This window comes from Hypomesus transpacificus, chromosome 15 (genome assembly GCF_021917145.1).
Source record: "Hypomesus transpacificus isolate Combined female chromosome 15, fHypTra1, whole genome shotgun sequence".
Classification (NCBI taxonomy): domain Eukaryota; kingdom Metazoa; phylum Chordata; class Actinopteri; order Osmeriformes; family Osmeridae; genus Hypomesus; species Hypomesus transpacificus.
The window spans coordinates 5,176,462-5,199,457 of NC_061074.1; the positions used below are offsets into that span (position 1 = coordinate 5,176,462).

Genomic DNA, 22,996 nt, shown 5'->3' on the forward strand with positions numbered 1-22,996 from the left:
GCAGAGACCCGAACTGAGCGAAGGAAGGGAGTCAGTGTGCTGCGAATGACAGGTATAGAAGATCTCGTTGTTGGCAATGCAGTGCACCAAGTGTGTTGTAGACTACTCTAGATATGAGCTTGCTTGAAATATATTCACGGCAGAATTTGTGACAATTCTCATTTTGAGTTTAGGAATAAGGATATTAGACCAGGAAAAGGGCTACGGCAGATTGCAAGAGCCGAGGAGCACGTCGCCGGCTTCCGGGGATTCGGGGCGGCATCGGGAGATAGCAGACATCGCCTTCGGAAGAGCGAATAGCATCATCATCCGGATCAATACACCACTCCGACACCGCCACGGCTCTAGTGGAACCTTTCAAAATGTCAAGAAAGGTCCAGAGAACCGAAGTATGCGCCGACTGCAGTGCGCCAGGTACGACAAAAACTATTAAACAATGCGTTGGGATAGCGACATTTAGTGGGACTGGGAGGCCTATGTTCGCTGTCACTGTTGCTGTTGGACAGTGGGATAAGCAGAGCAGGAAAGCGGCCCATGTCCCCAGGCCTGTTATAAACAGTGAAGAGGCGTGCTATGGCTGACTACTAGCCCGAATTAATTATTTAACTTTAATATCGCGAAGCACTCTATTTAGATAAATTCATGTGAGAGCGCCAGCGGGCCAAATAATGTTAACATTTGAGTGACAGAGATAGCTACATAGCCTGCTCGCTTGATCATTAAGCGGCTACTGGTCTAGTAGACATTTGTTTTGATTTCATGAGTCGGCTCAATCTGACGCTGTCTGGGTAGTTTTCTGCTCTGCTAGCTAACCGCTAATGGCTAGCTACGCTGTGAAGCTAGCTAGCTTTTTATGCCATTCAGTTCATTCTAATTTCCACGCTGTTTGAAAAGGGAAACGTCGTTTCACGGAGTTTGTAAATTTCTCCAACACAGATGTCAACACAGATGCCAGCACTAACTGACATATGTATTCAACTGGCTAGATGGCTACAGGCATAGCCTCAAGTAACTTTAGCTAGCTAGCCACAGTAGCTAATATATTAGCCCAGCGTTAGCTAGCTAGCCTGAAATGGAAATCCCTCCCCACTGTCTTCACAACAATAACAAGATAAATACAATTCAGTCTCCATTAGTTTTACATATTACTCTGCTTAGTTACACACTGTACAGCTAGAGAGCATACAGTGTAGAGGAATTGTGAAGAATCAATTACTTGATAGCTTTAGCAATGTATTAATTATGAAATATTGTTTGTGCAAGCACTATTAACGTTATTGTTCCATTTAAGTGATTCTCTCATGGATGAGTTGTCTTTTCTTGCATCATTATTGCTCATTGAAGTAGTGCCCGTCTGACCTGGCTCCTTCCCTGCTGGCATATCCTTGGCATGTTGCCCCACCTGCACCCATATTTAGGGAGGAGATGGGGGTGAGGGGCTGTTTGTGTTTAGGATGGGGGGGGGGGTTATGGCAGCTGCTCTCTTCCTCACAGCTGCTCTCTGTAGGAATGTGTGTGTATGAGGGAGAGAAAGGGAGAGAGAAATTGAGAAAGAGTGTCTGTGAGGTAGATGGGTGGAGAGCTTGTGTGTGTGTCAGCCTCTGCTGAAGCCTTCCAGCTGATTTATGACCGTCCCTTTTCCCTACTCTGTAGTTACCTAGCTGCCTGGGCTCTCCCTCCTTTTAGCTGGCTCATCCCAGGCCTGTTCCTGCACCACCAACCCTCATCACTGTGGTTGTCATACCAAACAAACATTGTTGTAATTCCTATTTCTAGAACAATGGCAATAAGAGCTGCCGCTAGCTACAACCTGAGAGAGCTAGCAACTAGCAAAAGGCGTGTAGCCTGTAGTGCAAAAAGGTCTGTTTTGACCAGGATACCACTGCCGCCAACCCCATCATTTAGTGTTTTCTGATATTCTCCAGGAAGCTCTTTGCAAGCCGGCCGTCTCTGGCAGACCCCTCCCCAGCTTTGTGGATGTAGCTAAGCTGCTGACAGCGGTGCTGGTGACAGCCCAGCCCTGGTCTGCCCCACCCTGCAGCTCAGCACGCCACGGCCTCACACTGGGCCAGCACTAGATTAGGGGACACAACCTTATATTAGGGGACAAAAAACTAATAAGCTTATAACTAATATCGGACTTATTGGGATTTCATAGTGTTGGATGATGCCTCTGTCTGTCCATCCGTCTGCGTAGATAAGGTGATGGGTGCATGTGTCTGAAATCCCATCTGGACCATGCGGTAAGTGGAGCTGAGTGGTCATGAAGTGGGATCAACACAACGGTTTGTGTAAAATATGACGGGCCCTGTTTCACAGTGTGAATGAACAGAAGCCAAAATGAACCTTAACAAACATGCAGTAGAACACATCAACCAGCATTGCCAAGCTTGTGTTTTGGCTTTAACCAATAATCCTTGTTTCATAGTCTGATTTTGCTATTTTCTGTGTCACTGTAGCTATATCCTACAATTGCCAACCCGAATTGAAATCGAAAAAGTTAATGACATTTTTCAAAAAACAGTTCTTAGCCGAACGGCAGTTCCAGGTATTTGTCCTGAAAGTCACATTTTGAAATGGTTTCATATTGATCAGATGTATATGTAGGCCTATTGATCTAACTATGCTAATGTTTTCTAGGCTGACTGTTTCCCATAAATAAATCCACCCCTTATGTGACTTGTTCTTTCTGCTGACCACGTCATACCTAACCTAATGGTTCTGACCCAAGCCCTACCGCAATCTATGTACAGTACTCTAGCATACAAGATCCAAACAGACTAAATGAGTTAATCAGATGATTTAATTCTTCAACTGTGCTATTGGCCCTGCTAATATTATCCCAGTCTAAATGACGAATGCAAAGTGTGAATGCTTGGATGACTCTTATCGTAGAGCTCCTTAGGGTCTAACTCTGACCCAGTCTGCAGCTGGTCTACATGACTAGACCATAGAGCCTAAGGCTTAGGCTGTCTGTGTGTATGACCTTTGAACTCTGGCCTGATCTGGTGTGATGTCATTTACCCACTCTAAGGCTAATCCGTGAGTCTCTGGCATGTACAGAGCTGCTTATGGCATTATTTATCACAATAGGTCGTGTAGACTATAGTATGAGTTACAGTGAAACACTATTTGCTTAGTGTCTGTCCACATTATTGTCTTCACTGAATCTACATGTCTAAATGTATTATCAATATAGGCATGTCATTGCATTTTAGCTATCACTTTGTAATTACGATCTCTCGCAACATCGGTATAACTCATGCTGACCTATTTTTCTCACTCTCTCTTTCGTTCCCCTCCTCTGTCTCTCTATCAGATCCGGGCTGGACAAGTATCAACCGAGGGGTTTTAATCTGTGACGAGTGCTGTTCTGTCCACCGCAGTCTGGGACGACACATCTCCATTGTCAAGCACTTGAGACACAGCGGCTGGCCCCCAGCACTGCTGCAGGTACCCTGGAGGAGAGGGGCTGGGGGGCACTGGGGCTGGGGGGCACTGGGGTGGGGGGCACTGGGGCGGGGGGCACTGGGGCTGGGGGGCACTGGGGCTGGGGGGCACTGGGGCTGGGGGCACTGGGGCTGGGGGGCACTGGGGCTGGGGGGCACTGGGGCTGGGGGCACTGGGAGTGGGGGGCACTGGGGCTGGGCACTGGGGGGAGAGGGCTGGGGGGACTGGGAGCGGGGGGCACTAGGCTAGGGGGAGAGGGCTGTGGGGCACTCGGGCTGGGGGGCACTGGGGGGAGAGGAGACCTGTAAAAAAGGGCTTGATGACAGATCTTCGGAGGTTGGCTTGAATAGGAGGTAGGACTCCAGCATTGCTACAGCTACTTGCAAAGTTTAGGGGTCAGGTAAGGTAGCTAGGGTGTGTGATCTGAGTAGCTAGGGGCTGGACCTGGGTAGCTAAGTGGTAGGGCTGGGGCTGAATCTGAAGGCATGTCATGGCGGGTCCTGGTCCATTGAAGGTTGCTGTTGTGTTTCAGATGGTGCAGACCCTGGCCAGTAATGGGGCCAACTCCATCTGGGAACACTCTCTCCTGGACCCCGCTCAGGTGCAGAGTGGACGCAGGAAACCTAACCCTCAGGACAAAGTCCAGTGAGTGTACACAACTCAACCTAGGACATTATCCATCCCTATACATGCAATTACACTTGTGATTCTTACTCTACTGGAGTGTTAAAGAAAGTATGCGGGTGCAAACCTTTCAAGTTTGCAAGTCCTATTCAGCAATAGCAAACCTAAAAAGCAACCCCCCCCCCCCCACAATGTGTGCGACATCTAGCCCCACCAAGTCCGAGTTCATCAGAGCCAAGTACCAGATGCTCTCCTTCGTCCACAAGCTGCCCTGCCGTGACGATGACGGCATCACCACCAAGGACCTCAGCAAGGTGAGAGCCTGCCCCACATCCCACCTTCTTTCAACGGGTCAAAGTTCACAGGTCAGGGGGGGGTTCTTCCTCTTTGAACTGGGCTGGCACAGCTTCCTACAGGGCAGTGTCAGAAAATACACACACACACACACACACACACGAGACCCTTCACAGCCTGAGTCTTTCTCAGCAGGAAGCAACTTAATGACACCACAGGAAGTTCTAATGGGCTCCACTATGACTGTTGCACTGAACTAATGAGAGGATTCACACAGTGTTAGCCCCCTCCCCTCCCACTCTTTGGGGTTCTTTCGCTCCATTTCTATTTATAAGGGCAGCGAAATGTAACGCAGAAGCAACGTGTGTGTCTCCATCTGTTTTAACAAGCTGATCAACAAGGTATTGAGATGTTAAAGGGCTCGTTCTCTCTCTGCCTCTCTCGTGCTCTGCCTGCCTCTCTCTCAGCAACTGCACTCCAGCGTGAGAACAGGGAGTTTAGAGACGTGTCTACGACTGCTGTCTTTGGGTGCCCAGGCCAACTTCTTCCACCCGGTGAGTGCCTATGGAAGAACTCACCCACGTGGCCACACGGCCACACCCCACACCTTGTCTTCCTGACCGGCGTGTGTGTGTGTGTTGCTGTGCCCCCAGGAGAAGGGCACCACTCCGCTCCACGTAGCAGCCAAAGCGGGGCAGGTTCTGCAGGCAGAGCTGCTGGTGGTGTATGGGGCTGACCCTGGAGCACCTGACATCAATGGACGCACACCCATGGATTACGCCAGGTAGCACCCACACACACACACACACACACACTCACTCACTCACTCACACACGCACACAAACACTCACACACACACACACAGTTGTCTTGTGTAGTCATATGTTTTTGCTGTTTCTACGAAATGTTATGCATAGCACAATACAGTGCACACACACTGACACAAATATATATTTAAGCGGTTGCTAAGTGCATACCTGTGTGTGGTGTGTGTGTGTGTGTGTCAGGCAAGCGGGCCAGGTGGAGCTGGCGGAGAGACTGGTGGAGTGCCAGTATGAGCTGACAGACAGACTGGCATTCTACCTGTGTGGGCGTCGCCCAGGTAGGTCCACCCCAGTTTCCAGTATGCTTGACCCCCCCCAAAGTCAGTCCACTTCAGATCAGCTCCCCTGTAGGCCGCGGTTGATTTTGTACCTGTCTTACCCTCCAGATCACAAGAACGGGCATTACATCATTCCTCAGATGGCCGACAGGTGAGGCTCCCAACAGTTTGGATCCAATGAGGACTAGTGATGCTAGATGGAATGTATGTGGAGCATTGTGGGGAGGAAATGGGATTTCTGCAATTCGGTGCTTTGACCAATAGGTTGCGCCATGCCATTGGTCAGTGTGTGTCACTCTCTAGAGCTGGTTGGCCCACTAACCTTGACTGACTGGCTGTCTGGCTGCATGTCTTTCTGCTGAACTAATTTACTGTATGAGGCTGGGTTCAATACACATGTTCAAACATTTGAATGAAGTGAGATGTTTGAAGTGAGATGTCTTGATTTGCTCTAGGTACATGCCCGGTGGGCTGAGCGTGCTTAAATCAGGTTCTTTTTAGTCAAAGTTCAAATATTAGAGGCAAGCTGCATATTGTTGGGTGTTGCCTACTTTGTAAAGAAAGCCATCTGTTCTGGCTTTTCCTGTGCTCTTGGGGATAGGCTCTCTCAGAACTTTGGCAGGAGTTGTGTTGATGTCGGGGAGGGTGTGTGCTATCCTTCTTTCTCTTTCTCTTTTTTTTCTCACTCATTTTCTGTTCTCTCCATCTTGCTGCGCTTGTGGAGCCAGAGCTCGTCCTAAGTGCCCGTCACAGAGGTATCTTCTCCTTTATGCTCTCTCTCTCTCTCTCTCTCTCTCTCTCTCTCTCTCACTCTCACTCTCACTCTCACTCTCACTCTCACTCTCACTCTCACTCTCACTCTCACTCTCACTCTCACTCTCACTCTCAGTCTCAGTCTCAGTCTCAGTCTCTCTCTCTCTGTCTCTTTGATCTTGATCTCTCTATCTCTCTCTGTCTGTCTGTCTCTCTCTCTTCATCTCTCTCCCTCACCATTATTCCTCCCATCTATTCGTACTACTGTTAATCCAGTCATTAGGCACTCCGTTAAATGAAACCCCTCCACCACTGTCCTTGTCCCCCCCAAACCTTTCCCTCTCACCCGGCCTCTGTAGAGGTTGTTGTTCCATCTCGACAGTTTCACCTCCACTCCACCCTTTCATCTCTTCATCCCTCTGTTTCTATCTGTCCTCTCTGGGTCTGTGGTCCTTTGACTGAGCCATGTCTCTCTGCTTGCAGTCTGGACCTCTCAGAATTGGCCAAGGCAGCCAAGAAGAAGCTACAAGCGGTAAGTCGTGTTCGAATTCCACTGGTCTAGGATCCTTCTGCACGGCCTCTCCAGTCTAGGGCGGTTACAGGGGAGGTTGGGAAGCTGTGTGTTGTTGTGTGGGGTTGTTTACATGTTCATATAAGCTGAATGAGCCTGCCTTTGGCCTCAGACAGAGCCCTTGTGTTTATCCACTTTGCTCGACATCATTGTAATGCATTTCTACGGCAGCCTGCAGTGTTTGCCTAACTGTTTGGGTACGTGTGTGAGAATGTGTTGCTCTTCTGCTGTTGTTTACTCTGCCGCATTGCTGATGTTTGTCTTGGGTCTGTGTGCACGTTTATCACGTCTGTGTTCCATATGTTTTCTGTGTGTGTGCGCGTGTGTGTGCGTGAGACAGCTGAATAACCGACTCTTTGAGGAGCTGGCCATGGACGTGTACGACGAAGTTGACCGCCGGGAAAACGATGCAGGTTGGACCCCCACCCCACCCCCGCACCACGTCATTCCACATCTGTCTTCGCCTTTTAGAGACATGGACTCGGTCCATGCTGCTCCCTGAGACCCACATGGAGTGTTTAGAAGAAGACAAACAACTTGTAAACACAGTCGGCTGAAGGTCACAGGCCGAGAAGGGAAAGACGTAAAGAAAAGGGGAAGACATTTAGAGAGAAGACAGTGATAGAGAGAGGGGAGCAGACATGTTCAATAGGGGGAAGAAGCGGCGGGAGAGATACAAGAGGGAAAGGGAAGAAATAAAAGGAGAGAGAGAAAGAGGAGGGGACAAAGAAGGAGTGTGTGTGGTGTGTGAGGAAGGGCCTCAGGAATTCTTGAGTGTCTCTCCTCCTTCACTCTCTCTGCCTCTCTTTCTCCCTCTCCTCCTCAGTAGTAGAAGAAGAAGAAGAAGGTGAGTGAAAGACGAAGCGATGCACACACGTGCTCGCACACACAGAGGGGGCTGTTGGGTTGGCAGCGCAGCAGGGTTTTTTTTTTCTAACACAGGAAAAGCGAAGTCTGAACTTGGTCGTGAATTTTACTGGTGCTTCTTGCTCCGCAGTGTGGGCGGCTGGACTGGGTGTGGGGCTGTGTGTGTTTCAGCTGAAATGACCTTGCCACACGCACACACACACATTTAAATACGTCTTTCTTCCTTTTCTTCCTAGTGTGGCTGACGACTCAGAACCACAGCACTCTGGTAACGGAGCGCAGTGCTGTGCCCTTCCTGCCTGTTAACCCGGAATACTCCGCCACACGCAACCAGGTAACAACGCACAACATGTTCAACTACACACACCAAACCTTTCAACTACACACACACCACTAGTCAACTACACACACACACACAACTGGGCAACAACAAACATAAGCACTCACACACAGCTAGGCCAGAATACACACAACCAGGTAGCAACAACACACACACACATGCGGTGGGATGGAGACAGCGGCACCAGAGACGTGAGCGTCCCTGTCGGAGCCGCTCGATGGACGCCGGACGCCCCCCCCACAGGACGCCTCCAAAACCCCGCGGCACGAGGAGAACACAAGGGCGGGCGAGGACAGAGATGAAGTGTGGCCTGAGACGGAGAGAGAGAGAGAGAGGGATGAAAGCAGGTTTCCATAAATAGAATTAGTGGCGATAGGACGTCTGAGGTCTGGCCAGTGGGACCGAGAGCAGAGCGAGAGAGACAGGAGGGAAGGATGGGAGGGGGCGAGGGAGAGGGAGAGAGAAAGTTGCCCAGCGGTGAGAGTGATGAATGTTTTCTACCTTGGAAAAGGAGGGATGTTCAGCAGACGTGTGCGTGCGTGCGCGCGTGTGTGTGTGTGTGGTATTGGAGAGAGATCTACAGAGTGTGTGTTTCCACCAGCTTTGTCTTTAATCTCTACTCTCTGTGCTCAGTTGGGTAGTGCTCAGTTGGGTGCCTCATTAGTGGAGACCTTGACCTTTACGCTCACACACACTCATCTAGTGTGATGACCGTTGTGGTCAGCTGCTGATAGACGTCTAGGTGCCTGCTTCTGTTTCACTGGGTTTAGAATGGAAACCACATGGACGCAAAACTGGCCTTTTGTCCACTTATGCAAACTCAAGCATGCTAATTGCGAGGTACAACTCGGTGTGTGTGTGGGTGTGTGTGTGTGTGTGTGTCCACTGTAGTGCCTCTGAGCTTGTTTTTCCAGACCACACAGGCCACAGAGGCAGGGCCAAGGCTAGAACGCAGCACAGCGTCTAGCATCCAAATAACAATGTATTTTTTAGTGGATGCTGTCAGGGACTAACTGTGCGGCCTCTATCTACCCCCTCTCTCTCTCTCTCTCTCTCTCTCTCTTTCTCTCTGTCTCTCCAGGGCCGCCAGAAACTGGCTCGCTTCAACGCCCGAGAGTTTGCAACACTGATCATCGACATCCTGAGCGACGCCAAGAGAAGACAGCAGGGAAAGGGCCTGGGCAGTCCTACTGGTGAGCAGAGGGGGAGGAGGAGGAGGGGTAGAATAAGAGTGGATGGAGGGCATGGAGGAGAGAGAGAGACAGAGAGAGACAGAGAGGGACAGAGAGGGACAGAGAGAGACAGAGAGAGACGGGCTAGAGAGGAGAAAGGGAGGTTAGTGGATAGCCAGAGGAGACAACAAGGCAAAGCCCTAGAGGTGTGTGTGTGTTATGCCTGTATTGTGGTAGTGTAGCGCTGCAAGGTTACCTGCTGCCCCTCCCTCCCCTCCAGCAGACCCTGTGGACCTGGGCCTGGGGGATGACGACCAGCACGACTACGACAGCGTAGCCTCCGACGAGGACACGGACAGCGAGCTGACCACGCACAACAACAACAACACCAATCGCAACAACCGCGCCAAGGTCTGCAGCACCCACACACACACACACACACACTTAAGGGCTATTATCACACCGACAGACATGAAAGTGGGTCTAGTGCATAACATAGTTATTTCCCTATAAATCTTTTCACGCTGTCGAATATGGACTCGCACTCTCTAAGTTGGATTCAAACCTGCAAGCCTCATTAGGCCAGCTCGTGCCTTGCCTCTCTAGACCAGCTCTCCTACTCCACCCTCCTGGCTTGTCCCAGCATGCTTTGCGGGATCGGCTGTGGAGTCTGCCACATACCTCCTCAGTGACATCACAGCTATTCCAGGCTCCAGTCACACAGGCATTGTTCTTATACAGCCAGTGGGAAGGGTGAGGGAGAGAGGGAGGGAGGAGAACTAATGGAGGGGACAGATCCAGTCATTGAAGATTGAGGCAGGAGACAGAAAAGAGACAGAGAGAAAAAAAAAAGTGAGACTGAGGGATGATCTGAGGTAGTGACAGAGGTGTGGAGGGTGAGCGTATCCGAGACGGGAGGGGAAAAAAGCTGAGAAGATGGAGCGAATTTAGAAGCGGTTTCAAAGAGAGAGAGAGAGAGAGAGAGAGAGAGAGAGAGAGAGAGAGGGAAAGAGGGAAAGTTTGAGGGAGTGTCGTGGAGGAGAGAAGCCCTGTTTGACCGTGCTCCGCCCGCCATAGGAAGTGGAACGTGGAGAATAGAGAGCTCCACTGTGTGGTCAGCTGTTCCCCAGCAGCACACTGGAGCTCTGTGTCTGCTTCTAGGAGGAAATACCAGACCAGCAGCCACATCCAGGAGACCCAGTCCAAATGGGGGCGGGCGCCTGAATACTGTACAGCCCCCAAAACTCACTCGCTTCCAGAGACTGGGGTCATGTGTGTTTTGAACTGAGGCTCGTCTCTCAGACCCTCGTTAACAGGCCACCCTAGTCTCTGTGTTTCAGACTTGGGTTAGCCTAGCGCGTGTGTAATTTGTGCACGGTATCTATAGAACGCAGACTGCCTGAAATTGACTCGATCTGTGTGTGTGTGTGTGTGTGTGTATGTGCGTGTCTCTCCAGAGTATGGACTCGTCAGACCTGTCAGACGGGCCCATCACCCTGCAGGAGTACCTGGAGGTGAAGAAGGCCCTGGCCTCCTCAGAGGCTAAGGTCCAGCAGCTGATGAAGGTCAACAACAACCTGAGCGAGGAGCTACGGCGCCTGCAGAAAGAGGTGGGGAGGAGGAGGGGAGGGAGGGGAGAGGAGGAGGGGAAGAGGAGGGGAGGGGAAGAGGAGGGGAGGGGGGGGGGAGAGGAGAGGTGGGGGAGAGGGGGAGAGGTGGGGAGGAGGAGGGGAGGAGGGGGAGAGAGAGAGGTGGGGGAGAGAAGAGGAGGGGGAGAGGTGGGGAGGGGGAGGGGGAGAGGGAGGGGGAGAGAAGAGAAGAGGAGGAGGGGGAGGGGGAGAGTAAAGGAAATGCTAGTAGAGAAGCATGTGTGTGCAGAGAGATGGAGAACTGTCAAAGAGGAGGAAGAAAGAGAGAATGTTCTTTTTGTTCCTTTCTGAGAGTGAGAGTGTCATGCTACAAGATGCATCTTTCTTTTTTTAGCATAATACTGAAGGTGTTTTTTGGTTTGCCAGTACCTTGTCAGTCAGTGTGTGAAGTTCTCCCGGAGAGAGAGATCATGCAGAACGACCTGGGATTGGCTGGTGTGTGTGTGTGTGTGTGTGTGTGCGTGTGTGTGTGTGTGTGCGGCAACATCATCTTTAGTTCTCTGGTTATTCTGTCAGTCCGTCAATTTATGCGTCTTCTCACTCTCTGTTTTGACATTTGTTTGGTCACCCATCATATGTGTGGCAAAGCTGTGTCATTTCTGTTTGCTTTACTTGATCAGAAGAAACACACACACATCAACACACACACACACACAAACATACAAGTGGCAGTGTAGATGTTTTTGGAGGTTGGTATGGACTCTTTCATTCACTCTTGCCTGCCATCTCCCATTCCCAACTGCACACACAGATACACACACACACACACACATACACACACTGTCTAGAGCCTGCGTGTCTTCCTACTCCCCTGGTTGAAAATACTCTTCCTTGCCCCATGTACTACGTTGACCCCCCCCCCCCCCCCCCCAGCTCTCATCCCTGCCCCCCCCCCCTCTTCCCCAGAGTAGGGAGCTTCACATCCCTGGTTGTAGTCTGTCCTCCCTCACATGATCTCTAGCCTGTCCATACCACTTCCTGTGTCACTAACCTGTCTGTTGAGAATGCTTGTGTGTGACATTGATACATTTAGGTGACTCCCCCCCCCCCCCTCCGCCTCCCCCCTACGCCTCCCTCCCTACTTCCCTTCTCCCCCCCCCACCTCTCCTGTAGATCTCTCGGATGCAGACGGAGAACAGTGCGTTGCGGGGGGGCCAGGCTGGGGGGGCTGGCAGCCTGGGTGGAGGAGGAGGAGGAGGAGGAGGAGGGGGGGGTGGGCGGGCCAGGACACTGGCCTGGGGGAGTGAATCGAGCGGGGGGAGGTGGAGGAGGGGGGGAGCACCCCAGCAAGGCCGCGTCCTCCTCCACGTCCTCCTCCGTGAGCCCCCACCGGAGGGACCGCCAGGCCTTCTCCATGTACGAGCCGGGCGCTGCCACGCCCAAGCCCCACCCCCCCGGCCTGGACTCCCTGACCAGCCGCCTGCAGCCCCTGCATACCAGCGTAAGTTAGCCCCGCCCCCTCCACAGCTCCTCTGGCTGCCCGATGACCCGCAGTCAAGTGGCTGCCCCGCCCACTGCTGCCTTGGCAACGGCTGGCCTGGTGCTGATCTGACTCCTGATCTTTTCACCTTTTGAATCCTCAACCCTCTCTGACCCTTCACCTATTATTGCCCTCTCTTTCTCTGCCTGCTACAGTAGATATACTAGTGCTGACACACACGAACACACACAGCCAACCATGCCTGCACACACACAGACACACATGCGTTTCCTCTCCGCTCAGTTATGAAGGGGAATCTAAAGGTGACCTGGACCAGGGTTCCCTCTCACCTTCCAGCCACTGAGTCTCCTCTGCTCGGGGCTCTGTCTGGGCTTCTCTCTGAATGTCTGGCTCTGTCTGGATCATCTTTTTCCCCCCCATCATTCATCTGTCCGTGTGTTTGTCTGTCCACTGCTTGCTGCCGAACAGCCACTCATGTAGATGTAAGCACCTTTGCCCTCTACTGTACTGTCATGCTGTCTGTCTGGTGTTCATCTGTATTGAACATTCACTCCATATTAGGTGAATGAGGATAAAGAACATGTATGTATTATTTGTGTTTATCCATGAATGTGTTTAATGTACTGTGTTTATCACTGTACAGGATACTGTTGGTAGGACCTGTTTATGTGGTTTTGTTCAGAGTGTGGGTTTACTGTCCTAGACCCTTTAGTTCCAGTTGGTAGCCCCCTAGTGGAAGACTAAGGAACTGACCATTCCATCTTCACAGTTTATAGTGACATTCTGACATACTAGCATTGACTGAAGGACAACATCCAGTAAACCTTTGCTCCACTATACCTCCTCTCTCTCTCTCTCTCTCTCTCTCTCTCTCTCTCTCTCTCTCTGTCTTTCTCTCTCTCTGTCTTTCTCTCTGTGTCTCTCTCTCTGTCTCTCTCTCTCTCAGGTAAGGAGAACGGGTCCTGGGGGGTCTTCACCATACGGGGGGTCGCATCTCTCGGCGACTACAGAGAGCGGTAGATACATGGTACGACTCCGGCACACCTCATTCTCTCAGCAGCATTCAACTCGGAAATGCCAGCCTGTCATTGGACAGCATGTTGGCACACATGACGGGGGACAGTGGTGCCTTCATGACAGGGCTCCTTCTCCTCCGGGGCTGACCGATGTTTCCACACGCGACGTGGAATGTTGACGGTATGTCGTGTGTTCGTCCACAGACCTCCAAAGCAGAGCGACACGGCAGTGGCACGGACAGCGACTATGACAACACGCACTCGTACGACCTGTCGTTAAGGTAGGCCGTGCAGGAGCACTCGCCCGTGGGCGCGCGTCTGACTGACAGACTGCGTGTGTGTGTGCGTGTGTTCACGTGTTCACCCCTACGCCTCCCACACTTGTTTGCGCGTGTCTCTTGAGGGCCCCGGCCTGTCCTGTGTGTGTTCCAGTATGGGCCGCAGCAGCGAGGAGGAGAGCCGGGGGGAGGGGGAGGACGGGGGGTGGGGGGAGCCGGGGGAGCCCGACCCAACCCTGCCCTGCACGGAGGACGTCATCCTGAAGACGGAGCAGGTGACCAAGAACATCCAGGAGCTGCTGAGAGCCGCGCAGGAGTTCAAACACGACAGGTATGGTGACCTGGTGTAGCGGTGCATACACAGGTGCATGCTCCTGGACACACCTGAGTCGTTGATGTGCCCCGGGGCCACCTCCACCGGGGGAGGGAGCGTTGGGTCCCGTCCGGTCCACTTGTAACTGGAGTGTTTCTGTGTTCCGTCACCCAGCTTCGTGCCCTGCTCTGAGAAGATCCACACGGCCGTCACTGAGATGGCCTCTCTCTTCCCTAAGGTACCTCTCTGTCTGATCTGGGGGATGTGTGTGTGTGTGTGTGCGCTCGTGAGCGAGTGCTTCTGTGTCTCCTGTGCTTTGGGAGTAGCAGCGTGAGGTTTGACCTGGTGTCGTGTGTGTGTGTGTGTGTGTGTGTCTTCTCCTCCCCTGCCCTCCAGCGCCCGGCCCTCGACGCCGTCCACTGCTCGCTGCGCCTCCTGGCGTCCAGCGCCTCCCGCCTCCAGGTGGAGTGCCGCAAGGCGGCGCCCTCGGACCCCTCGGCGCCCGCCGTGGACTACCAGCTGCTGACGCAGCAGGTCATCCAGTGCGCTTACGACATCGCCAAGGCTGCCAAGCAGCTGGTCACCATCACCACCCGGGAGAAGAAGCAGTGACTGGCCGACGGGAGGAGACCGGGCGGGAGGGAGGGAGGACCGCTGAGCGGCTGACCGAGGGAGAGAGAGAGGGAGAGAGAGAGAGGGAGAGGAGAAGAGGTGGAGAAGACAACAAGAAGAGAAGGGCGATGTGAGAGAATGCAGAGGACAAAAGGAACCGTGCTTGCCGAGAGAGAGAAATGGAGGACGGAGGTCGGAGGACAAAAGGAACCGTGCTTGCCGAGAGAGAGAAATGGAGGACGGAGGTCGGAGGACGGAAAGAAATGAAAGGGAGAGGGACGACGGGGTAGGGGACTGAGGCGGCATGGTAGGCATTGTCTCTACCAACCTCTCTGAATCCCTCTCACTCATCCCCTCACTGCAGTTTGGAGTTCACTGCGTGGAGAGAGAGAAGAGAGAGAACCCCTCTCTCCACCTTCATCAGTCTCTCTCTCTTTTTTCTCTTTCTCTCTCACACAAGCTTATCACCTCCATCAGACAGACAGGCAGAGGACGGATGGCGCTGGGGTTACCCAGTCATGGCTGGCAAAGGGACCTTCTCCACTCTCTCTCTGCCCCACCCTCACACTCTCTCTCTCTGCCCCACCCTCACACTCTCTCTCTCCCCCTGCCCCCCCTCACACTCTCTCTGCCCCACCCTCACACCCTCTCTCCCTCTGCCCCACCCTCACACCCTCTCTCCCTCTGCCCCCCCCTCACACACTCTGCCCCCCCCCCTCTCTCCCTCTGCCCCCCCCTCACACACTCTGCCCCCCCCCCCCCTCTCTCCCTCTGCCCCCCCCTCACACACTCTGCCCCCCCCCCCTCTCTCCCTCTGCCCCCCCCTCACACACTCTGCCCCCCCCCCCCCTCTCTCCCTCTGCCCCCCCCTCACACACTCTGCCCCCCCCCCCTCTCTCCCTCTGCCCCCCCCTCACACACTCTTTCTCTGCCCCACCCTCACACTCTCTCTCTCTGCCCCACCCTCACACCCTCTCTCCCTCTGCCCCCCCCTCACACACTCTGCCCCCCCCTCTCTCCCACTGCCCCCCCCTCACACACTCTCCCACAGTCTCGGCCCTTCAGGCCTTCATGGTACAACATGACTCGTCATCGTGGACCGTCCCTCTTGGTGGTTTGTTTTTCTTTCTTTCTTCTCCTTTTTTTGGTTGCTGATCTGTGGGTCTGTACCCCAAAGGCTGAAATTACTGACTTACAGAAACATTTACACTGGAATTATTTTTTATTCATTATTGTAATGAGTAAGCCTCTGGTTGTTGTATTGTGATTATTTTTATTACTGTCTGTCAGTATGATTTACTGTTATTTACCATTTTTTTTTTATTTTTTATGTTTATCTATGTTTCTCAGTCAGTGGGGAGAACTGTGGGAGTGCTCTTAGCCGCCATCTGATTTGGTAGTACACACACACACACACACACACACACACACACACACACACACACACACACACACAAGCACACACATCTGTGAAATGGGTCCTTCTGGAACACTCCTATTCCGTCAGTGTCCATTTTGAGTTTTCTTAATTGATTTCAGTGTTTTTCTACTTGTCATGTTGTTAGTGGCCAAGAGGCTGAAGTGCTGCCTAAAGGAAGAGAGGTAGTGATGGGCCATGTCTGGACCTGGGCTCCAAATACCACTTGCAGATCCAGAGGTGCCCTTGATTTAGCTTACCTCGAGGTCCAGGTGAAACCAATGGAAGCACGTCTTGGGTGCAAACACACTGCCCGGCTGGTGAGTCGTGGAAGCTAAATCAACTTCACCTCATCTGAAAACAGTTTGCGTGAAGCCCCAGGTGTGGCTCCGCTGGTTAGTGGTCATTGAAAGGCCAGTCTCTGAGACAAGGCGGTTAGCGGGCTGCTTCAGTCACCAAATACATTTTCATCTCAGTGGCACCCTGGGGGAGCCCCATACACCTACTCCTGTTTCAAGATCAAGAATGATCGAGCTAGATTTGCCCATTTGAGGCTAAACCAGTTTGGGAACAAAATGTTTATGAGACGTTGAACTGCACTTACTGTATGTTTGTTTTGAATGGGATAAGAGGCGGAGGGTGTTTTTTATTTTTTATTGTACTGTGCGAACAGTGCCAGGTTGTAGCCGTGGGATTTGGACCATAAGACCTCGCAGGATGTGGATGTCGGAGTTCCTGCGATGCTATTTGCTCCTGTTGCCAATCACCTGGTCTATTTACAAACCTAGGTCCAAGTCATTCCTCACACTTTCAATTAATGTACTTCAGAGGCAGTCGCTTAAACTACACAGAGTACCAGGTGGGCACATTTTGCGGCCACTGAGACGACTCCATTGGGCAGGCAAGATCCACCTGTCACATCAAGGAAATATGGGACAATACAATTGACCTCAATTGTATTGTAGGAATTTAGAGAAACCCAGGCCTGAAACTGATACTTGATCTGCTCCCCTGAGTGTGCCCTCATCTGGACATTCATTCTTCCATTTGTGGTTTTCAGAACACTTCTATCAGAGTTCCTTTCTTAGTGCTCTCTGTGTATGTTGGCCAACAGTCTTGTGGTTCGTTTGTCTGTCTGACAGGCTGTGTGTACCACAAGGTGCTACAGCAGCTTAGCTTCCTGTCTCAGATCAGGTCCAAAAAGATTGTCGAAAAATGTACTTTTTAATAATAATCATGATAGCCTTTGCACATCTCATGCCGTTCTGGCTCATTCTGTTTGGTTCCTCTGGCCTGAACTCCCACACCTACACCCGGCCAGTTTTCTCATTTCAACCCCCTGACCTCCCATCGACACGCCATTATAGTATAGAGCCATATATATGAACATATATTTTCATGGTATTTTTTCATTAAGCTATGTTAGAACTGTGTTTGGGAGATATTTATATATTTCTTTGTTTGCCAAGGGGGGGGCTCTGGGTCCCTGGGGAGGCGTGGGAGTCTGAGGTCTTGTTCCATATCGACACCCTACCCCCAGCTATACGAGGACAGGAACAGTCTGAGGTATGAATTTGGTATTTTACCGTTTTGCTCTTTCCAAAGACCAAGTGGAATTTCCACCGCTGTACACCTGTCTGACCTTTGCAGATGTGTGGGGGACTAGGGCGTAGGGTTAGATTTGGGACTGGGCCAAGGGTGTATGTTTGGGACTGGGCCGAAGACATCCCTGGGCCTGGAGCCTTCCAGGGGTTAGCACTAAACTCATCTCAGTCTGAGGGAAGAGGGCTTACTGCACAAAGCCACGCCCTTCCCCTTCTTAGTAGACACTGTGTAGGGTGCCTCTAGTGTGAATGTTAGATGCTTCAGTCTGTTCATGTATTCATGTTGTTCACACACACTCACAAGAACATGCATCCCAAATGCAACGCACAGTGAAACACACTTGGGTGTATACACACACACACACACACACACACACAGAACTATAACATCCAGTGACATAAGCCTTCCACTTGTACATGCACAATGAACAACATTCAGTGAAACACTACACACACACTGCACACACACACTCCTGAAGGTGTTTAGCCAATGGCAGTGCACTGTGGCCGTACTGTTCCTGTTACTGTGTACTTCACAGCTCTACACATGGGAGATTGGTGATGGGAGAATACCTTTTGACCGAAGTTAAAACTGTAAAAAGTAGAGGAAAAAATACAACTAAAGGTCAATTGTAATTGAAACTCATAAGCTGTACATTTGTAATAAAATAAAAAAACAAGTTGATTGTCCTGACTGTACATGGTGTGATTGACAGGATATACTGTCTAAGTACTGGACAGAGGATATTGATGAGCTGTGCAGGCCACATCAGGTTACATGTGGATACTTAGCCTTGCATGCATACAGCACTCTTCCATGTGTACACAGACACACCAACACATTTGGTTCAACCCTTCCCATCTACCCAGTGCAACTGGTATTCCAGGTTGGTAGGATTGTTTTGATGTGTAAACACAACCCATAACACAATAATGACTTAAGATGCTGTTAAATAAACAACAGTTCCAAATTGTCAGGCATTAAGTGCACAGGAATTATAGTTGTTGCAAGCAAAACCCTTTAAAGACGCACTGTCAAATGAATTGGTTGCTACCCAATATTCGGTAAGATTGACTGCAACGGGCAACTTTACACTTCAAGAAAGTGTTTATTTCATCGTTTAGATTATGATCCCAGAACAAAGTTTCTTTGAAATACCCCACCTATTGTCAAATATTGTACCTTCCATGGTTGTAGTGCACCTGGCAACATGTTGCTTACAACAGCAACTTTAGCTTCAACTGATCGACATAAGAGACCATATGTACCTCATTCAAGTTCATATCAGTCTATGTGGCAGTTTCCGAGTATTGACAGTTAAAGTGTAAAAGATAAACTAGCTGTAAAGAAACAAAGATATTCCGTGGATGAAAATGTGAAGTGGAACATTTTCAGTAAATTGGTCTGTTCTCTGCTCTCCTATGAGCCACATGACTGTATTAGCCCACCGAGCCAAAGTCTCGTGAACCGTCTCATGACAATAGAATGTCAGCTTCTGAATCCTACTAGAATCGCCAAGTTTCTTATTTGTGAGTGTGAATGTGTTTTGAAAAACATCCAGGAAGTCCTGGGAACTGTAGGCGAAGAGGGTGGATGTGTAAAACATCCAAAACTCTAGAGTGAGATCAGACTCCCTCCTCCGCGGCGGGGTCACCCAGGGTTCAGCTTCTAGTGGTCCTCGTCAGTGCTTGAGCTGGGTAGGAGTGAACACTCTTGCCTTCTGCTCAGGGACCACCTCCTCTTCCTCCTCCGGTCTGCCACCCTTAGCCTCCTGCGGATGATGTCTAAAACACACGCACACAAACAGGAACACAGACACACATTCTTGTAATGCGGGCGACGAATAACAGTGATCCACAGTGTGTGTGTACTGACATGTCACCAACCTGCCACATTGTCGTAGTCCTGCTGCGGGTTGTGCCAGTACAGACTGGGCGTGGTTCTCCAGTGGCGATACAGGCGCGTATGTAGAACCGACAGTGCCAACAGAACCAGGAGGAACCCCAGCGCCGCTGCCGCCCACACCGCCTCGTCTGTTCTGGCCGTGGGCATTCTGTCGTTTGGAATGGCTCCCTCTGGTGGCACAGTGGTCTTACTGTCTGTCCTCTGGCGAGTCACCCCGCGGGGGGGCCCTTGTCTCGGGTGATGGTGCCCCGTCTTCGCCTTCTTCTTGTGGGTCTGAGGGGCTGTACTGTGGTCGATGTCATCAGGCTCCACCTCTCTCTCCTGCACCTCCACTCTTCCAGCCGCTGTCTCTCTCAGTGCGCCAGGGCTTGTGAGGTGAGGTGCAGCCGTGGTGAGCTGCTCCTGGTTTCCTGCTCCTGGGTTCCCGCTCGGGTCAGTTCGGTTGATCCAGCTGCTGGTTGGAAAAGGGAGGATAGACTTGTTCTCTTTCTCCACCACCTTCTCATCTACCTCCTTCTCCTCCCTGTTATTCTCCTTCTGAACGGCGGCTCTACGCACGCGGGCCCTCTCTCTCCTTTTAAAGAGCATCTTTCCGACCATCCCTCCATTTCGTCGGAGAGAGAGGCTCTCGAGACAACAGTGTCTCAAAGTTCTACTGGAGCGGCCGTGGTCTTGGTCATGGTGGAGTACTGCAGGACGGGTCAACAGCAGACTGTACCTCTGACTCATGACCACATCACCAGGGCTGACGCCAGACGCCGTTGCCTCCAGCCAATCACAGACCTCCAAGCCTGTCACGCTAGAAAGCTCCAGAGTGCGACCCCATGATACTACGGCAAACATCTAGAAAGAGAGAGAGAGAGACATAGAGAGAAAGAGAGAGAGAATGAAGACAGGGAGGACATTCCTAAACGTTTAATTAGATGTGTAACATAAGTTGGCCATGGAAATGTTATGATATGGCATGAAAAACATGTATCCAAAAGAAAGTTCCTAAAACTCAATGATTATGGCATTACGTGCTTAACAGCACATATTTGTACATATCAGATTTTAACAACAAAGAAACAGCTTTTAACAAAGTTCTCCTATGTTATGTATCCCAAGCTAATCTTTTATTTATAAACTTACATAAAGACAACTCCTTCTTCTACTAAGAAACACTCATGTCCAGTTTCAGCTGGCATTCTCTATTTCAGTTTAGGTGTCAACTGTACTGCCATTGCTGGGTGTCTGATTTCCCAGTAATGCTGTAACTGAACCAAACAAGCCATGGTTGAGTACTTCAGAAAGTGTGGCTATACACTCTATTCTTCTTCTATTATCTTACTCCCATTGAGATGCTTATGAAACAGGCTTACATCTGTAAGTAAGTTCTGACCCAAATAGATGATGGGAAAGGCCCTTTCCTCTAACTGTGTATTGAGAGAGAGCGTGTGAGAGGGTTAGGAAGTGGCAGGTGTTCTCTCACCCTGTGTGTGCTGAGGTCAGGGTGCGGAGTGATGATGTAGCTGGACAGACAGGAGCGGGCCAGGACAGCAAGGCGGACCCGCTCCTGGACGGGGGCGCAGGGATGGTACAGCAACACAGTGGCTCCATGCTGGACACACACACAACCGTTTGGAAAGTGCTTCCTTTTCAACGTGAAATGAGTCGGCCCATCGTTTGGCATACCTGCAGGTTGTTGAGCCACCGCTGAGGAGGACAGTAAAGATACTCCCCACTCTCGCCTCCTACTGGTCTGTGTGCGCCACTACAGGAGAACGCACCACAACATATTTTGGTTTCGTTCATTTAGCAGACACTTTTGCTTCATATGTCATATCACATAACCAAACCCCCCTCCCCCAAAAGTCTTAACAACTCCATGGTCAGTTGCGGATGTCAGAGAGGTTAGATCTTTAATCTGTGAACTCGTATTAATGTGGATATAACTTTTTTTAACGTCCATATTTACATCTTTGTTTTTCCGAGGCAATTCCCCACTTCTAAACTGACTCTTAATTGTTCTAAAACATGCACTTGTTCTATTTCCTATATCTGATGCAGTGTCATTGTTTTTTAATCTATTTGAACATAAAGCATGGAAAATTGGGACTTCTTACCTGTTGGGAATGGAGTGATTCAAGGTGATGGGTGTGTCTATACACACCTGCCTAGCAGGCTGGAGGGTTAGAGAAGAATGCCCGACTTTAGTTAGGGGATGTCATCAGAAATCTGTCACATCCTTTGTGCAAATCCTCAGTGTGTTCAAAGCCCTGAGCTGAACCTTACATGATCTAGAAGCTTAAACTATCTCCCTGTAACAGCAGTCTGTTTCTGAGTCATGTTTACTTACTTGTGGAGGATACTGGGTATCAATACCAGAAAGATTCTTCTGCTAACAAAAGAAAGTACATGACATGCTCAGACAGACTTACAGGTTTCAGCAATGCGTGTTTACAAGTATTATGTAGAAACCCTAGATACTGTAATCTACTGTGTGACACTGCTTGTAAACAGAGCTGGTCACATACAATTTGATTTGAGTACCGTAGTTTGAAGACATCAGCTACAGTATAGGATTGGTTCAATAGGATGAAGTACAGTCGTATAGTTACCAGGGTGGACTCTGGCCAGACAGGCCCCGGACAGCTCCACACGGCAGATGGGGGCAAGTCTATCTGTAGCAAGAGCTATCACACATGTGACACAAATGCACACACAGACAGGCAGATGTCAAACATTCAATCGTTTAATTCAATCAGTGTCCATTACGCATACCAGATGCTAGTAAAGATTATGGAGGATGCATGGGCGTATCTATCTTTTTCCTTTTTTCTTTCAGATTTTAAATATACATTTGTTAATTTATCTTCATAAACCCCACTAGAGGACACTATTTAAAAGGGTATTTTTTTTAAAAAAAATCTGGGGGAACATGCGCCCAGACCCCCCTAGTTTTGCTGGGTCACAGGAAAAATTATAGGTTTTATCTAAGGGCTGAGCCCCCCCCAAAAGTGGAAACCTAGATTCGCCCCTGGGAGGATATATCAACACTACTGCAAAACAAAGGCAACCTACCTTGCCACTGTCACAGCCTTGCCACACAGCGCCGCCTTCCAGTCCCAAATACAAGAATAGAGCGGACAGAAGAGCCACTACGGGCGGTGACATCTTTTCTGAGAACAGGGTATCACTCAGGCGTTCTCTGCGGGGAGGTATGATTACAGCTCATCTCGTTGGTGACAGGCGAACAACGTGTGGAGCATTTGATAGACTGCGCTGCCATGTTCAATCTGATTTATAAAGAAAAGCTGTCTCCACTCACGGCGTGCACACATTTTAGGTAAGGATGCCTAAAACATAAAGTAGCGGGTTGTCCATGTGTTAACATCTCAGGACTCTCTTGGCTTTCCACAACTTTGCATTGTTCCCCGTAAGTTATCTGTTGATGATCATGTTGCTACTATTTTTTGCGAACTCTTCACCGTTGTTGTGCAACATGACAATAAGAGCTTCTAAATGTGAGCTACGGAAACTCGCGAGGGGAAAAAGTCTGGGGTAGCTGTTAGCAGTGATCTCAGTTTTCCACACAGTGACGCCAA

General features: G+C 50.5%; 2 protein-coding genes across 3 annotated transcripts; one reads left to right on the forward strand and one right to left on the reverse strand.

Moving 5' to 3' along the window:
* Window positions 1-2: 2 nt before the first annotated feature.
* Window positions 3-15,093, forward strand: git1 (G protein-coupled receptor kinase interacting ArfGAP 1). Its single transcript, XM_047036202.1, is given in 22 exon segments — window positions 3-414; window positions 3,320-3,453; window positions 3,983-4,095; window positions 4,283-4,388; window positions 4,836-4,922; window positions 5,022-5,152; window positions 5,376-5,470; window positions 5,579-5,621; window positions 6,199-6,225; window positions 6,707-6,755; window positions 7,135-7,207; window positions 7,898-7,995; window positions 9,083-9,194; window positions 9,457-9,584; window positions 10,631-10,783; window positions 11,936-12,036; window positions 12,038-12,263; window positions 13,210-13,290; window positions 13,484-13,560; window positions 13,712-13,888; window positions 14,045-14,108; window positions 14,267-15,093. Coding segments are annotated over 22 exon segments (2,343 nt in total). The 5' UTR covers window positions 3-362; the 3' UTR covers window positions 14,483-15,093.
* Window positions 15,094-15,601: 508 nt separating this feature from the next.
* tp53i13 (tumor protein p53 inducible protein 13) lies at window positions 15,602-22,958 on the reverse strand. Of its 2 annotated transcripts, none has more exons than XM_047035257.1 (8): window positions 22,473-22,958; window positions 22,010-22,084; window positions 21,748-21,786; window positions 21,515-21,573; window positions 21,084-21,162; window positions 20,881-21,009; window positions 19,391-20,252; window positions 15,602-19,288 (listed from the first exon to the last, which is right to left on the reverse strand). In XM_047035257.1, exons 1-8 carry the CDS (start codon window positions 22,563-22,565, stop codon window positions 19,173-19,175), a joined length of 1,452 nt encoding a protein of 483 aa, XP_046891213.1. In that variant the 5' UTR covers window positions 22,566-22,958; the 3' UTR covers window positions 15,602-19,172. The 2 variants fall into 2 exon arrangements, with proteins under 2 accessions (XP_046891213.1, XP_046891212.1); XM_047035256.1 differs by having other exon boundaries at window positions 21,748-21,789; window positions 22,473-22,956.
* Between the last annotated feature and the right edge of the window lie 38 nt (window positions 22,959-22,996).

Bases quoted from the DNA above. Each gene is read 5' to 3' on its own strand.
- tp53i13 (XM_047035256.1), bottom strand. From the start codon at position 22,565: ATGTCACCGCCCGTAGTGGCTCTTCTGTCCGCTCTATTCTTGTATTTG. The intron at 21,163-21,514 runs GTAAGAAGTCCC...GTTCTCCTGTAG, and splicing joins AATCACTCCATTCCCAACAG to TGGCGCACACAGACCAGTAG. The intron at 21,010-21,083 runs GTATGCCAAACG...GTGTGTGTCCAG, and splicing joins GGTGGCTCAACAACCTGCAG to CATGGAGCCACTGTGTTGCT.